This window comes from Gossypium arboreum, chromosome 5, assembly GCF_025698485.1.
Source record: "Gossypium arboreum isolate Shixiya-1 chromosome 5, ASM2569848v2, whole genome shotgun sequence".
Taxonomy (NCBI): Eukaryota; Viridiplantae; Streptophyta; class Magnoliopsida; order Malvales; family Malvaceae; genus Gossypium; species Gossypium arboreum.
The window spans coordinates 46,297,790-46,314,249 of NC_069074.1; the positions used below are offsets into that span (position 1 = coordinate 46,297,790).

Sequence of the window (16,460 nt, forward strand, 5' to 3'; positions counted from 1 at the left end):
GCTGTTGTTTTCAATGCTTCTCCCTAGAGGGACCCAGGTAAGGTAGAATGAGTAATCATGCTCCTTACCATATCCTTAAGAGTTCTATTTCATCTTTTAGCTACACCATTCATACTAGGTGATCCTGACATGGTGTACTGTGGGACAATACCGCATTCCTCTAGGAATTTCGCAAATGGTCCTGGACATTGTTCACCTGCGGCATCATATCTACAGTAGTACTCACCACTACGATCAGATTTGATGTTTTTTTAATCCTTTTGTTGAGTTGATTTTCAACTTCAGCTTTATAAGCTTTGAACACATCCAAAGACTGAGATTTCTCATGAATGAGATATGGGTACCCTTAACGTGAGTAATAGTCTATGAATGTTATGAAATATTGTTGACCATTCTAGGATGCCGTAGGGAATGACCCACAAATATCTGTATGAATTAATTTTAAGATGTCTGAAGATTTGTTAGCACCCAATCTCTTGGTTACGGTCTGTTTTCCCTTAATGCAATCAACACAGACATCAAAGTCTGTGAAGTCAAGGGACTCTAAAATACCATCAGACACAAGGCGTTCAACTCTAACTTTTGAGATATGACCTAAGTGCCTATGCCATAATGATGTTGAATTTTCCTTATTTAATTTGCATTTAATACCACGTGATTCCACATGCAAGTTTTTATTATAGGATGCAACAGTTTCTACAAAATAAAGGTTGTCATAAGTATTTAAATAACCAGTTCCAATAACATTTGAATTTAAAGATGAATTAAATTGATTATTTCCGAATAAACAATAATATCCAAATTTGTCCAACAAAGAAACAAAAACTAAATTCCGTCTAAATGACGGTACAATAAAAGTGTCTTTTAAATCCAAATAAAAACCAGTTCCTAATAACAACCTAAAATGCCCAATCGCTTCCACTTCTACCAATTTTCCATCGCCCACAAAGATGTGTCTTTCACCATCACTTGGCTTTCGGTAACTCAGGCAACCCTGCATAGAAACACTTATATGAGTAGTAGCACTAGAATCTATCCACCAAGTGTTTCTAGGTACTGAAGCTAAATTAATCTCAGAACAGACCAAATTAAGAATTATGTCGTTCTTTGCACTCCAAGCATGATATTTGGTACAATATTTCTTTACGTGTCCGGACTTGGTACAAAAGAAACAATTCTCTGTAGCTTGTTATTGTTTCTTTTGAGCTGGACCCTTAGCAGCTTCATTCTGATATTTTCTTTTCTTGCCCTTGTCTTTAGGGGCATTGGCCAAATGAACACTTTCAGACTTATCACGCTTCAACCTTTTTTCCTCTTGCACACAATGAGAAATAAGCTCATTTAAGGTTCATTTCTCCTTTTAGCAGCTATAACTAATTTTAAATTGATTAAACTGTGCAGGAAGCGATACCAAAACGATAAGAACAAGCAATTCCTCAGAAAGCTCGATCTTAAGTGCCTTAAGTCTTGAAGTAGTCTGGAACATCTCCATAATGTACTTTCTTACGTTTCCTTGACCCTTATATTCATAGACATCAAAGAAGTCGGAAGTGATGTCATCTCAACCTTATCATTTTTAGTAAAACATTTCTCAATTTCATCAAGGAAACCCTTGGCCTGAGTAATCTTTTCAGATTTTGTGCCCCTAAAGGCTTCTAGAATGACATGTTTCATGATCATTAGACTTATGCGATTTGAACGACCCCACCTCTTAAAATCCCTCTTAACATCAGGGGTGCTTTCTGCAGTGAGAGGTGCAGGTTGTTCTTCCCTTAGTGTAAGGTCTATGTCCATACAGCCAAGCACTATAAGTGCCTTTTCCATTGCTTAAAATTAGTCCCATTAAGTATGGGTATAGAATTTATATTAGCAGATATTATGGCAGCAGAAGATGAAATAACTGAATATAGAACAAAAACAAGCTTAAATCACTATTCATAAGTAAATAATAAATTCAAGATAATGGCTAATCTCATCTCAAAATACCAAACACAACATTAATATTAAGTCTTTGGACAGTAATATTAACAGTAAGTGGTACTCTTGTTGTAGCAATCAAACATTGACAATAAATTATATCAAACAATGAATTAATATTTGGACTAACTTATTGCTTACATAAAATACCTTATAATTGTCACACATTTATCACCACAGATTTCTTTGAAATTCTGTCAAATATTAACTTACCTTTGAGTCAATCAATAAACGCATGAATCACAAAAACATATAATCATCTTAATATTTCAAATAAACTAATCTACACAAAAGAGGTCACTTTAGCTGCATTTTTTCAACTAATTTATTTAAAATATTAGACATCCTTAATTAAAAGCCAAAATCTGAATTTATTTGTTTCAAAATATTTATCTTAATTTCATCTTTCAATCAAATTAAAAGATAATTATATATATTTATATATATTTCCAAAACAACATGCATTAAACTAATCAAGGTATGCATATATTATATATTTATATATAGACGAAACATATACATATGAATCAATTTCTATACTTTGAAATTCTTTTAAATGCCTTATATGATTTTTAAAATAATAATAATAATAACCACATGTTTTGTAATTATATATGCATATATACATACAATAAATCAAGTATAAATTATAAAAAAAAGCTAAAACAAAACCCTAAAATTTTTAATATGAATTCAAGATAATCAAGATCTAAAAAAATACTTAAATATAAATCTTCAAAGATCAACATATATATCCGAAATATGAAACCAATGAAATTTCATGAATCAATCATTCAAAAGAACTTTAATCAATTCTCAATGATTCGATATGATGAGGCTTAGATGCCACTTGTTAGATTTGTAAAATAAAACTAAATAAATCAGGATCTATCATGTCAAATCATCAAGAATAAATTAAGAATAAAACTAAATACGGAAGCGTACCTGAATCCATGAATTCCTTGAAGTTTTACCAGATTTTGGAGATTTGATCTTCCAAATTAGCACACAAGAAATTCAGAGAATTTATGCTCTCTCTTCCTAATGATGAGATATTAGAAAAGATATCTTGTGTATAATTTTGGGACCATAACCCTAATATTTATAACCTTGGCATATTAGTTCTAATCAAATTCTAATTAGCCCATCATTAATTAGAATTTGATTAGAACTCAACTACTAGAGTATCTACACAAATTTGACTGATACTTTATTTAATAATTAAAGCCTAATAAAATTCTAACCAAATTAGATCACATTTAATTTGAGCTAACCTATCATGATAGTAAATAATAACATATAATTACCCTTATTATATATGTGATGTCCATATTTTCCAACAAATAATGCCAAAAATGGCATCCTGTACAACGTCTAAGACTACAGCAATAGTAGGCACTTGTCTATATCTTGTGTATCGTGCTTTGTCACCCGAAAAAGCTCACGGTACAACGTTGATAATACTATTGGGAGAAAAAGCAGATATCAAGTCAACCTTAAGCTCAAACATCCTAATCAATGTCGTTGTTCCAAATCCTGCTACATCCAAATAGGGGAAAATACATTCATTTGGCCAGTAGCTCGGATTGTGGACATGCGCTCTCCAAATACGATACTCACCCTGTCCATAACAAATTACCGTATTAGTTAAATATGTCAATTAGAAAAATAATGACGTACAAATTTATAAAATATTCATGAATAGCAAGTAGCACTATTATTTACCAATACATTAATCATCATAGCAATGTGATCAGTTGCTTCAATCAATGAACACATCTCAATATCTACACAAACAAAATTGAATAAACAATATTGCTTCCACCTAATAATATTTAGCAAAACTCATTTTCATAAGTAATTTTAGAATTTTTATTTAAATAAAACTTTCACATAATAATATTAATTACCAACTAAACAAAAAATTATTAAAATAAATTACCTTAACAAGGAAGTTTGCAACTGAAATTTGAGGATATTTATTAAAATATATATAAACATAACTAATCTAGTAAAATATAAATTATAAGCATAAAAATAATAAAACAATAAAAAAAACCTCCAACACAAACCAACTTTTTTTCTCCCAAAAACTCCAATACTAACATATTTTTACAGACTAAATATAATCTTAAACATTAAATCTAAATATTAAAAATAAAATATAAACATATAATATACAAATTGCAAAACATACATTAAAACTATCATAATCTATCCTTAAAACTCCATCACAAACAACTTTTTACAAATAAATATATAATCTTAAATATTAAATCTAAAGATTAACGATAGATTAAAATATAAAATATATATAATATATAAATTATTATTACAAATAATAAAACATACCTTAAAACTATAACAATTTTTCCTCCCAAAATTCCAATTCAAAATAGCAAACTATAATAACAAAAAAAAAAATTTCTTCTTTACTTTTGAAATTTCAATTGGGGAAGAGGGACCGGTTTATATAAATAGAAGAAGGGAAAGAAATAAAAGAAAAAAATAGTTTGGGGTGTGAGCTCGTGATTGATTGGTCACGTTGAACGGCAGGGTGTTAGCCTATCAAGTGGCACTAGGTTGACACCCTACCGTTCATCGTGACCAATAGGTCACGGGCTCACCCTCCAAGCTATTTTTTTTCAGCTTGCTTCTTTTTTTCCTTGTCCATAACTTCTTTTTTTTTTTGAAAAAAGACATTGATGTTACCAATGTGTTAAGCGACACCAAAAAGATTATTATTTTTATCTCGTATACCATTTCTACTATATTTGGGAGGAAATACAAATATTTTTTATAAATATTTGTCGGTGCCGCCAATTTGCCAGGCATCAGCATTTAAAAAAATTATTTTTTTCTAACTACATGATTAACTAATGATTGGTGACAGAGTTTGGGTGGTGCTGCCTGACAGTGTAGTTTGTAATTAATTTGTCTTTCATACCATTTTCGTTTTTTGTTTTGTATTAATTTTGTAAAAAAACTCTTTAAACGGATCTATCACATCAATCTAAAATAATATATATTAATATTTATTGAATGACTTAATTTTTTTAAAATTTACATCAAATTTGATAAGCATAATTTGTATGAATAGAATATGAAATATTACAGTTGAATAATTAAAATGTTAATTGTACAAAACTACGTAGAAATGTGTAAAACTACTTTAGTTTTATATCAATATATTTTATATCGATGTAAGTATATCCTCCTCTTAATAAATTATTTTGTTAAATTCTGTTTATATAGATAATAATAGAAGCTAGTAGAGAACTGGTGTAATATTTTAATTAGTTAATTTTATTTTTGCACATATTTTAATATATGAGAAAGGAATAACTAATTCATTACTCTCGTAATTTTTAACAAAGAGAAAGTTTATATTTATTTTGATGATGTTGTATTTTTATTAGAGATTTTGTAGGTGAGTCATGTGAATTTAAGTTCCCAATTTTCCAATTGGGTGTGAGTCAATCAATGATAGGGTAGGGTAAAAAGTTAAAAAGTAAAAGAAGAGAGAAAATGAATGCCGTACAACATACGTCACGGCGCTGTAAAAATCCTATCTTATAAAACTCCCGCATGTTAGGAAAAAAGAGATTTAAAAAAGAAAAAAAAACACTATCACTGTCTGCTCGCCTCTGTTTATTTTTCTGTGGTTGCAACTTGCGCATAAAAGCTTTGGCCTTTCGCTTTGCCTTTGGTTATTTTCATTCTTTGGTGGTTAATAATAAAGAAAAAAAAAAGGAAAAAAAGAAGGGATTTAAGAAAGTGAAATCCTCTTGTTTATGGTTTTTAAGGTGGGTTTCGCTTCAAATTTTGATTTGATTAAGAATAAATTGAAAGGAAAAAAAAAATGGAGAGAGATTTTCTGGGTTTGAACTCAAAACAATCCTTCCCTTTGGTTAAAGAAGAAGTTGAAGAAATTGGTGTGTATTTTCTCCCCTTTTTGCCTCTTTAAACCTTTCTTCTTTTTTCTTCAATCAACTCTCCATTTAGTTTAAGAAACTTCCTTTCTTTGGACAACCATGTTAAAGATTCCAGTTTTAGTAATGGCGTTGTTTTGTTTGGGATTTGATAGGTTTTACCAAAAGCTTGGGGATTCAATGGCCAATTTCAAACAAGGTTTCTTCAGCTGTTCCACCACAGCAGATGAGTTTTGATTTTGCTCAAGTAGATAACGCTAAAAGAATTGGATATGATTCAATAGTATCCCCTGCTTTCATGCATATCTCACCACCAGATGCTGCTCAACTTCAGGTTTGCTTTCATTTCCCTTGCTTCTACTTTAGGCATAGATACAGAGATATCAACTTTTTCTGAACCTTTTTAAACATTAAGTATTTGTATAAAACATGATTATAGCGATACGACTCTGGAAACACGGATGTACATGTTTTTAGTATTTATTGATTGAGAATGTCTCCTACTGTGTGTGAATACTAAACTGGTACTGCTTTCTCTCTTCCCATGTTGGTCTTCACCATCTAGAAATCTTTCAATCACAACAGGCAACGAGTAGGCAATCATTTCCCATTCACAGCTGCTTCTGTTCAGCATGATGCACATCATGTTCAACGGCCTTATGACATGAAAATGTTTCCGGTCTCGAACCAATCAGTTCCCGTTTCAACCACCAACCCATTTATGAATAATCATTTCACTACTACTGCTATGAAATCACAATTGCTTGGAGGAATTCCAGTTACGACTCCGCCGCATTCGGTTCTTCCCACCCTCAGTTCCTTTGGTGGAAGCATCGAACCACGGTAAGTTTAATGATTTTAAGCTCGAGTAGAGTTGCTTTTATCGAAAAGGTTGACAACAGGTTACTGAACTTCGGTCGTAATTTTGCCATCCTTATTAGGAAAAGTGTCAGGGGCCTTGGGGACTCCAGATCACCTGTTCAATTGACTATCTTTTATGCTGGTACCGTGAATGTTTACGATGATATCACCCCCGAGAAGGTGACTCTCTTTCACGTTCTGGTATCTACTGGTTAATGGAAAGCTTAGAAAGTTACATTTTCTTTTGCATCTTATTCAGGCTCAGGCTATCATGTTACTTGCTGGGAATGGATCTTCCTTGACTTCTAATGTGGCACATCCAAAAGTCCAAGTCCAGGCACCAATTTCAAAACCACTTCAATTCGAAAATCTTCCCACGAATCATTTCACGAATGAACAACTTTGTTCTGGTATCCCAAGCCCTTTATCGGTTTCATCTCACACTGGTGTTCAATCCAGGAGTGGATCCACTAGTACTGATGAAAAGACCGTATGCAAGACCACAGGAAGTCTGACATCCCCTATTAGCCTAGTGGAGTCTCCTAAATTGGCAAATACCATGGGACCTGTTACCCCAACCAGCATTATGCCTACTGGTATGCATTTTGGTTAAGCTAAATTCACTCTTCAGAACTTACTCACCACTGAAAGTTATCGGTAAATAACGCGGAATCATTTGCTTGCAGTGCCACAGGCTCGCAAAGCATCCTTGGCTCGGTTTTTGGAGAAGCGCAAGGAGAGGTTAGTTTTTATACAAGGAACAGTTATTGGCAGCTTAATGGCATTTTAGTAGAAACCTTAAAGTCTCAAGATTATGAGATGTAAATATATTAATCCTCTGGTGTTTATTGCAAGTTTGATAGCTGAGGCATGAACTCTACTCTTTTTTAAAGTACTCATGTTCTATATGTGTAGAGTACTCGTGTCCAACATATATGAACATGATTCTTTAAATACATGGAAAACTTAGAAAAAGTTTGAACATATTCATATTAGACACTTGTACCACAGTTGGATGATAGGTTTAAAGCTCAAGTTCCGATCTCATGCTCGAATTAAAGCCTAATTATCTGGCTGGTGCTCTGTTTGTAGGACTATGACTGCATCACCATATGATCTAAGCAAGAAACCTCCACATTGTACAACCCAGGGATCAAATGCATGAACTTGGCTGTGCAAACCCTGCAACAAGGTTTGGTCTTTCAGGGTTTAGCCATGGTTACTTATTTGGTGTCATTAAAAGGAAAGTAATTTAAGTTTTATATATGTAATTCCCTTCAACTGAATGAATTTTATATTTGTGTACTTTATTTCTTAGGGTCTATAATTGTACCCTTTTTTTTCTTTTTTCTTTTTGTTTGGTATTAGTGTGGGATTATTTTCTACTTTGTAACCCATTCAATCTTTTGTTACATTATAAAAAAATAATACAACAGTAAGATTTTGTATTTTTTTTTTCTGAATCGATCTTAAACATAAAAGCTTGGTTTTGCTCCCTCAATCTACGGATGCCTAAAATCACCATTTATACAAGGCTAACAACATAATATCCCATTTCACCGGAGCTATTTCCCTACTGTTCCCAAATAAATCTTCTCACAATTCTTTCAATTTCAACACACAATCACAGAAAGCAACGTGGTCTGCATAAAGCAATATGATGCACTTAGGATGTGATAGAGATGAGCAGATAAAGGAGAGACAATGGCAGAATCTGATACTGAGTTCCCAAGGTTCCAATTTTGTGTTCACAAAGATGAACCGGTATCTACAAGCCCACTTAGCAGGCTTCAAAGGCGAGCCCCTTGTCCTATGCGGATTAAGCCTAATGTTGATTGCAAGGCTTCAGCATCACAAGCAATGGACTTCAATTTAAATACATCATCATCATCATAATCGGTTTCATTTAGTTCATTCTATCAAAGTAAAGATCCTATTCCGCTACTATTGCCTCTTGTTTTGCCTTCGTTGCTTCAATCATCATAGGCATCACTTAGAAAAAATGGTGTTTTTAAATTGATGCAAAGCAACTTTCTAGTCAGAGACATGAATACAGAGCAACTTGGGTGGAAATTTATGGATTCCCTTTGCATGTGTGGAATTACAAGAAGATAGCATAGCAGAGCTATTGGGGGGGGGGGGGGGGTTGGAGGTGATACCTTAAAGTTGCATGAATGCTACATTGTTGATTATGACGACCCAACTAAAAAAGATTGAGGATGTGGATTAGATAGATTTCCAATCAGAGTTACTGAATTGACTTTGGTTTGTAGTATGACTATATAATATGGGTGTAATTGTCAAAGTGGTCAGAGACATCTGAAGTGGACAACTTTGGCACGTGGGATGGAATGTTGGGGACATTCAACGTGAAAATCAGAGGATTTCGAATCATAGAGTGATATATTCAATGGAATTGTGTCACCAATGCTTGAGGGAAACAAGGAAAATATTAAGAAATTTAAAGAGGAATGGAGAAGTTATGAAGCTGGCAGGAATTTGTGGGTAAAGTTGAGAAAGGGTGGAATAAGAACCATTTTGGGTGCATTGATTCTTGTTGAGAAGACAGGAAAACTGATTGACCAATAAGATTAGGTACGGGACAGTACTCATATTCTATATTTATTAACTCACCTTTACTTATTTTCTCATTTTGATTTTTTTTTTAGTTATCTTGGGTTTTTTTTTTAATATTTAATCAAGTTGCTTATTATTTTTTTTTCAGAAAACTGACTCAACTAACAACACTAATATGAAAGGTCGCAGTTCACATATTCATAAAAAATTTTAAAATTTTAATGCTTTTTTTTAAAAAAAATCAACATATGTAAAAAAATTTCATAAAAACTTTTAAAAATTTTACCATATTAGCAATGAAGTATACCTAAAATGTCACGTGAGCTATCACGTCAATGTCATTAAAATTTTAACAGTTCAGTCAAATTTTTCATAAAAAGAAAATAATTTGATTAATTTTATAGATTGAGGCCAATATGACAAAATAAGTAAACAATAGAGGCTAAATTTATTTTTAAAATTTTTAAATATAACTTAATGACACATGATAAAATTTTAACTTTGCTTGTAGAGTTTAAAGTTTTCCGTTTGTGTACAAATAATTACTCAAAAATTTCAATAATTTAAAATTATTTTTTCCAAAATGATCAAATATATTGGAAAAAAGGTTTTTTTTGAAAATGATGATTTTACATCGGTAATATTTTTATATAATTTTAGAAAAAATAATGCTATAAAATTTTAATTTTTGCAAATTTTGTAAATGTATATACACAAAATAATATTTTTTAACTTTTGAGTTTATAACAAACTTTCTTGACTTTTAACTTTTTCTAACTTTAATTATTATATACTAGAAATCATATCTTACGCGTATAGTGTGGAAACCATAAATATATAACACAAATGTGTGTTTAAAAATAAAATAAAATAAATAAAGTAACATATAAGAATATATGCAATTGATGGAGTTTATAACGTGTCAATAATAAAATTAAAATGTATAAGAATATTAAAACGAAATTTTGATTGAGTAGTAAATTTAAGACTTTTCTAACTCAGTTGATATGAATTCAAATATTATCATATACATATTTTTATTACTTTTTAAAAAAACTAAAATACTCTCAAATAGTATAATTTATTTTAAATGCAAATAGGCATTAAAATAATTTTCCTAATTGAGTTGAAATCCAGTTAATAGGTCACACCAATTAGGAAAAAAATTATGCATTTCGTCTCATGGAGTTAAAAATTGTATATTTATATACAAAAGCAATATTTGAAACCTTATTAAATTTATATAAAATAATTTTTTATAATTTCAGATTTTATAATAAAATTATTTAATTGTATATTTATATTAAATTTTTACCTTTTCATTTAACTTGCAAAAAAAAAAATCAAAACATAATAAAATTATTTTTACATTTTTACAAATAATAATATCCTTAAAAAAAAACAATTGGGACTTACTAGCGTATACTGTTACAACAATGTGAATTAAAACACACACACAAAAAAAAAAAATCTTTCAATTATTTTTCATTTTCTTACTAATAAAACAATGATTCCCCCCCCCCCCAAAAAAAAAAAAAAGATTTTCATCTTAACAAATTTCTAATCCATGCTTTAGCCTAACTAATCCCATTAACATTTACATACTAGTAAACAAAAAAGGAAGAGTTTACATTTGATGCAAGGATGATGTATACATCTATAAAATGCCAATGAACCAGATGATGCTACTTAATTAAAAGTTTTGGAAGTAAATCCACCTAACTTCACTTTTAATAAAATGGCATAATTTGGTTCGTAGACATTGTATATATTCATATATTATCGGTGTATCAAAAATAAATCTAAATATACAAAAATGTCCAAAAAACTAACTCTTCATGGGGCGCTTCCCATGGGGGTCAGATTTTGAGGAGCTTGCAAGAGTTGTTGCTGAAGCAGATGCAGATGCAGTACTAGTATTACAATTAAAGGTTGATTCAGAAGTATGAGAATCTGAAAAACCGGAAGCTCCTGCAGTCGATGAGGATCCAGGGCGAGGGCGTGATCTCCTGTATCGGTTACCCGCAATTCCAGGTCTCATTGGCTCATCTAGATGTCCAGGTTTCTTTGACAGCATAATAACAACCCGGTGCATGTCAGGTCGTGTTTTGGGATCGCTTTGCACACATAGTAACCCTATTCGGATGCAGAAACTTACTTGCTCCGGGGGTGCTGATGGCACTATGGCAGCATCCATAATCTCCAGGCCCTTCCCTTTTTTGTAAAGCTTATATGCCTGCAAAATCAACAACCAAACAAGTGCCGGTTACAACCCTTTCTTCCAAATCCTTGAATGTTTGAATAATTTTCACCATTAAATGTGAAGATTATGTAACATGATTCCTATGAAACTTCCCATACATGCCAGGACCCATAATGTATTGACTCGGTGCTTTTGACCGAGTCCATCTCATGCAAGTGGTATGGTCCTAACTGAGACCAAATCAATAGGATATAAAAGTAAAGTAAGGCATCATGCAATTTCCAGTCAGATATCACAAAATGTTCAGTCCCCAGATAATGATTTTCGCCTTTGTGGAAAGTCCACAGGACAGCAGATATGTAATAAGGCAGAGCAAGAACTATGCTAAGGTATAAATGCCAGATGACATTAGACAGAAAGACTAATAATAGCACACAAAATGTCATCTCGTACAAGCTGCAAACATTCAAAAATATGAATGTCACGAATTGCTAAAAGTTATCTTAGTTAAATGAATGATTCCATCTATGTTACTTGGACTTGGCTGAACATAAGTGCATTTGTTTTTCAAGCTTTTCTATATATTTGGAGTTGGAAAGAAAATGAAGACTTGAAGCAACAAAAGATTAGATCATAATCTAGCTCTTACCCAATCAAGTAGATTTTGAGCATCCACATTTAAATTGAAGGATGAGTTTTTCTGGCCACTGATCAGCTCCAGAACCAAAACTCCGAAACTGAACACATCTGCCTTCGCTGATAGTTGTCCATGCATGACATACTCCGGTGCCATATATCCACTGTTTCCAAACAATAAAATACAAATAACTTCATTAAATCGACACCTTATGACATTACCACAAAATCAGAAGCATGTAGATCTCATCATATTATCAATTAAGAGGATGCATGCGAGACAACGTACTTAGTACCAGCTACACGGGTGTTGACATTTGATTCACCCTCGGGAAAGAGACGAGCCATACCAAAATCAGCAATTTTAGGGACCCATTTATCATCAAGTAAAATATTGCTTGCCTTGATATCCCGATGAATGATACGATTGTGTGAGTCTTCATGGAGGTAAAGCAAACCTCGTGCGATGCCTGTAATTATTTCATACCTTCGCTTCCAGTCAAGCTCCACGTTTCTATTCGATTCTACGGAGGGAAAAATCTTAATCATCATTATTATTACTAAAACCTGGAATTTTTCATTAAAAAGGTTTTTTGACTAGATGATAAATAATCTCATATTCGATGATCAGTTTCAAGCACAATCTTGAAGTTAAGTTTCAAAGAACGAGTCTAGTAGAACATCCCTTGAATCACAATATCTAAAGATCATTTATAGCAATACTCATGCATGTTGCCAAAGATGGTTACACCATCTCGTGTAAAACTCATATGATTCACGATGAGCTCAGTTGACTCAACTATTACAATTAAATACATACTAGATATCACCAAGGGAACGAACCAATGGTAAGAAACTTTTACTCTGGCTTGTTTGAGTCCTGGAATGGCAGTGATGCAGTTAACGACAGATCAGTCATTAGTCAAAGCTCTCACTCAGCCTAACTGCTAATTTCTCATAATCCAAGACCCTTTCAAACTATAATTTTAACATTTTTCAAAATATAAACACATCAAGGTTAGCACAACATAAGTTGTAATTTCCACTCTTATTCAGAATTCTCCTCCTCATAAAAATAAGGGTTAGTTCTTTTTAGAGAACAAAGGTTCTGCCTTGTCTCTATTGCTCAATCCATATCCTTTCAAAGCTGTTCGAAATGAGTATTCATAGTTTCTACACATATTAGTCTGTTTTGAGTTCTAAAAACCGACATCAATAACAACAGCACCACAGACACACAAAGGTGGAGATGAAACAAAAGAAACAACAAATACGAAACAAAAGGAAAACAAACAATATAGCCTTCTAGCACCGAAAGCTAAATTGTGCCAAAACTATCAGAGTTAATCCATTATAATTTATTCTGATAGCCCGAAACCTGCATAAAAACAAATTATGGTAACTTACTGAAGAGAAACTTGTCAAGACTCTGATTAGCGACATACTCATACACCAAAAGCTTTTCGTTGCCATGTATGCAGTAGCCCAACAGATTCACAACATTGCGGTGCTGTACACGTGCTAGCAACTTAGCCTCGTTCTCAAATTCCTTTTTCCCCTGATTCGAGTATTGAGATAGCTTCTTCACTGCAATTTCCCTTCCATCATCTAACTTACCCTACAAATTAAAGAACAGCCATCAATTACAGATAAGTTCCTCACAGATAAGCTCAATTAACTAAAAACATTAGCATTTTGAAACCTGAAAACTACTTGAGAGCAACATGATTTTAAGCTTGGTTTAAGATGGAATTACTGGAAAAGTAAGGCAGGCTTAATGAATTAACTACGGTTCTAGCTTCTTGTGCAACTTCAATTAAAATTTTCTATGCTTTACCCCCTCATTAATAGCTAAGACAAACAGCTTAATGGTTTGATTAGGTTCTTGAGTTATTAGGACAAACGGTTCACTCTAAATCAAAGCTAATAGTGAAAAATGGAAATCTCAAGCTATGTTAGACTCTTCATTTTTCCTTAAGTAAATGAAAAATTATCAAAAACGAAGCCTGTCCCATTGTATCAAATATACTTCAATGCAAACAATATGTATGACAATCCATTGTATCACATTCTATAAATTCAAACAAGAATTATTTTCTAACCAATGGGGAAAAAATTAAATAAATAAGGTTCAACAAAAGGTTTCCTTTATTTTCTAGCTAGCCATACAATAATTAGGATCTTACCCTATAAACAGGTCCAAAACCCCCTTCACCGAGCTTGTGGTGAGGGTGGAAATCTTTTGTAGCAGCAACTAAAGTCTCGAAAAGGAAGTTCTTTTGTTCTTTTTGAGCTATTTTCTCCAAATCCTCTTCATTTTCCCCACCTGAAACACACACCAAATAACACACTAATCATCAATCGTGTAGAGAAAAGATCAAACTTTTCACATAAAACTGGGCTCCCCCATTTTACCATTGCTTGAGTTGGACCTGAAAGGTTTGATTAGATTTTGAAAGAAATTCTTGGCTTTAGACATAGGGTCTTGAAAACTAGACCATGAAATGAAAATGGAATGAGAAGAAGTAATGAATTGTTGGGAGGTTGAAGAAAAAGAGGAAGGTTTCAGAGATACTAATGAGAAATTTGATGGTTTTCCTGGATATGATTTGGGCGGAAAACAAAGATACGTTTGGGATTGATTGAGCGTGTTGACTATTTGGTTGACAGTTCACATTTGCATTTCTCTTACAAATTGGATTTGGTCTTATTTTCTATAAAATTAAATTTCCAGTTTATTGTTAAGTTTCTGGAATAAAGAAATGAATCAAATTTTAGATTTGTATCTTGTAAATAATAATCATAATTATCTTTCAATTTCATTCCAAATTATTTAAAATTTGTTTTGAGTTCATATATAAGCAACTCTAAAATTTGGGATATTTATTATCCAGAATTTTAAAGGTGAAATCAATAAAATAAATCTACATACCATGAACTCTTAAAATCCAAAATTTAATTAACTCTATGTATTAAATTTACACCCAATTAAGTCGGCATTAATAGTTTCTATCATTGACCATTAAAACAAATTGATGGATTAATCAGATTGTGACACATGAAAACTTCGATTTAATCTAATAATTTTCTCATAAAAATATTAAAAATCAGAAAAACAATAAAATATATAAACAAATCAAAAATTTTATTAAATACTAAAATTTATATAAACTTATTAAAATTATAAAACTTATAAATATTATATATAAATAATTTTCTAAAATTTATATCAAATTTTATACTTTTTAAATATTAATATTTTTATAATTTTTTAATCATTTTCATGAGAAAAATATTAAATTAAACTAGAAGCTACAACGTGTCGCTATTTAATTGGATTGATTTGTTAATTTATTTTAACAATGAATAAAAAATGGAAATTAATTGATTATTTAAATTAAGTGGAATTTAATAGTTTAATTATTTTTTTGAGGTATAATTGTTAAAATTAAATAAGGTTGTCCTGGTAAGCGAAGGAAAAGAGAGAGTTTGGTAGTTAAGCAATTTGACATATGTTGGGTTGAAACTTGAAAATTCAAACGGAAGTTGACGTTTGAGTCATTGTGTGTGTTGATATCAAAATATATAATAAACCCTTATTTTAACATCATCAAAATATACACAGATTTCTCAATTTTATGTAACTTAATAATATTAAATTTTACACTGTAAATATTTTTTTATTTTACTATAAAAATAACACGTATAGTAAATTATTTACTAGAATGATATGTTTTTAATAGTAAATTTAGATGGCATCAATATCTCATCTATCATTAGTCTCAAAAGTCATCTCATCATTTTCTAATTATTCAAGGTGAAATAAAAATTAATTGTAAAGTGGTGTTGTCATTTTGTAAGCAAAACAAAATATTGTTTGTGTTTTCTTTAAATATTATACAATATAGAAAAAATACAAAAATATAATACATTAACGGCACTTGTTCAAATTTCTTTTTATAAAGTTGAAGTAAAATAAAAAATTTAGCACTTCGAGAAAAAAGATTTAAAGAATTAGTTGGGAAGCAGTTTTAAAATACAAAATTTTGTATCGTCACCATATCAGGCAACGTGATTTGGCTCACTGGCACACAATCCCAACATGCTACTTTTTTTTTAAAAAAAATTGAATCGATTCTGCCAATAGGTAAAGTGACACCACTTAAATTTTATATTTTGTATTTCTTCAATATTGTACCATGTTTAAAGAAAATACAAATAATTTTTGCTTTTACCTGACAAATTGGTAGCACTATTTTAAAAATAATTTTTAA

At 31.4% G+C, this 16,460-nt stretch overlaps 2 protein-coding genes across 3 annotated transcripts; one reads left to right on the plus strand and one right to left on the minus strand.

Annotated features, from left to right (window-relative positions):
• Nucleotides 1–5,456: 5,456 nt before the first annotated feature.
• Nucleotides 5,457–8,218, plus strand: LOC108450237 (protein TIFY 6B-like). 2 transcript variants are annotated; one of them, XM_017747771.2, is made up of 7 exons: nucleotides 5,457–5,912; nucleotides 6,065–6,243; nucleotides 6,475–6,752; nucleotides 6,851–6,950; nucleotides 7,030–7,366; nucleotides 7,457–7,511; nucleotides 7,863–8,218. In XM_017747771.2, the coding sequence occupies exons 1-7, from the start codon at nucleotides 5,840–5,842 to the stop codon at nucleotides 7,933–7,935; spliced, it is 1,095 nt and encodes a 364-aa protein (XP_017603260.1). In that variant the 5' UTR covers nucleotides 5,457–5,839; the 3' UTR covers nucleotides 7,936–8,218. The 2 variants fall into 2 exon arrangements, with proteins under 2 accessions (XP_017603260.1, XP_017603261.1); XM_017747772.2 differs by having other exon boundaries at nucleotides 5,457–5,783.
• A 2,829-nt stretch (nucleotides 8,219–11,047) lies between these two features.
• Nucleotides 11,048–14,982, minus strand: LOC108450441 (cysteine-rich receptor-like protein kinase 43). The gene is made up of 6 exons (XM_017748064.2): nucleotides 14,602–14,982; nucleotides 14,373–14,512; nucleotides 13,594–13,804; nucleotides 12,476–12,710; nucleotides 12,200–12,350; nucleotides 11,048–11,583 (listed from the first exon to the last, which is right to left on the minus strand). The coding sequence occupies exons 1-6, from the start codon at nucleotides 14,663–14,665 to the stop codon at nucleotides 11,176–11,178; spliced, it is 1,209 nt and encodes a 402-aa protein (XP_017603553.1). The 5' UTR covers nucleotides 14,666–14,982; the 3' UTR covers nucleotides 11,048–11,175.
• Nucleotides 14,983–16,460: the final 1,478 nt, after the last annotated feature.

Excerpts from the sequence above, each read along its gene's own strand:
- LOC108450237 (XM_017747771.2), top strand. The coding sequence starts at position 5,840 with ATGGAGAGAGATTTTCTGGGTTTGAACTCAAAACAATCCTTCCCTTTG. Across the intron at positions 5,913-6,064 it reads AGAAGAAGTTGAAGAAATTG|GTTTTACCAAAAGCTTGGGG; the intron begins GTGTGTATTTTC and ends GGGATTTGATAG. Across the intron at positions 6,244-6,474 it reads CAGATGCTGCTCAACTTCAG|AAATCTTTCAATCACAACAG; the intron begins GTTTGCTTTCAT and ends TTCACCATCTAG.
- LOC108450441 (XM_017748064.2), bottom strand. The coding sequence starts at position 14,665 with ATGTCTAAAGCCAAGAATTTCTTTCAAAATCTAATCAAACCTTTCAGG. Across the intron at positions 12,711-13,593 it reads TCTTGACAAGTTTCTCTTCA|AATCGAATAGAAACGTGGAG; the intron begins GTAAGTTACCAT and ends TTCCCTCCGTAG. Across the intron at positions 12,351-12,475 it reads ACCCGTGTAGCTGGTACTAA|TGGATATATGGCACCGGAGT; the intron begins GTACGTTGTCTC and ends GTTTGGAAACAG.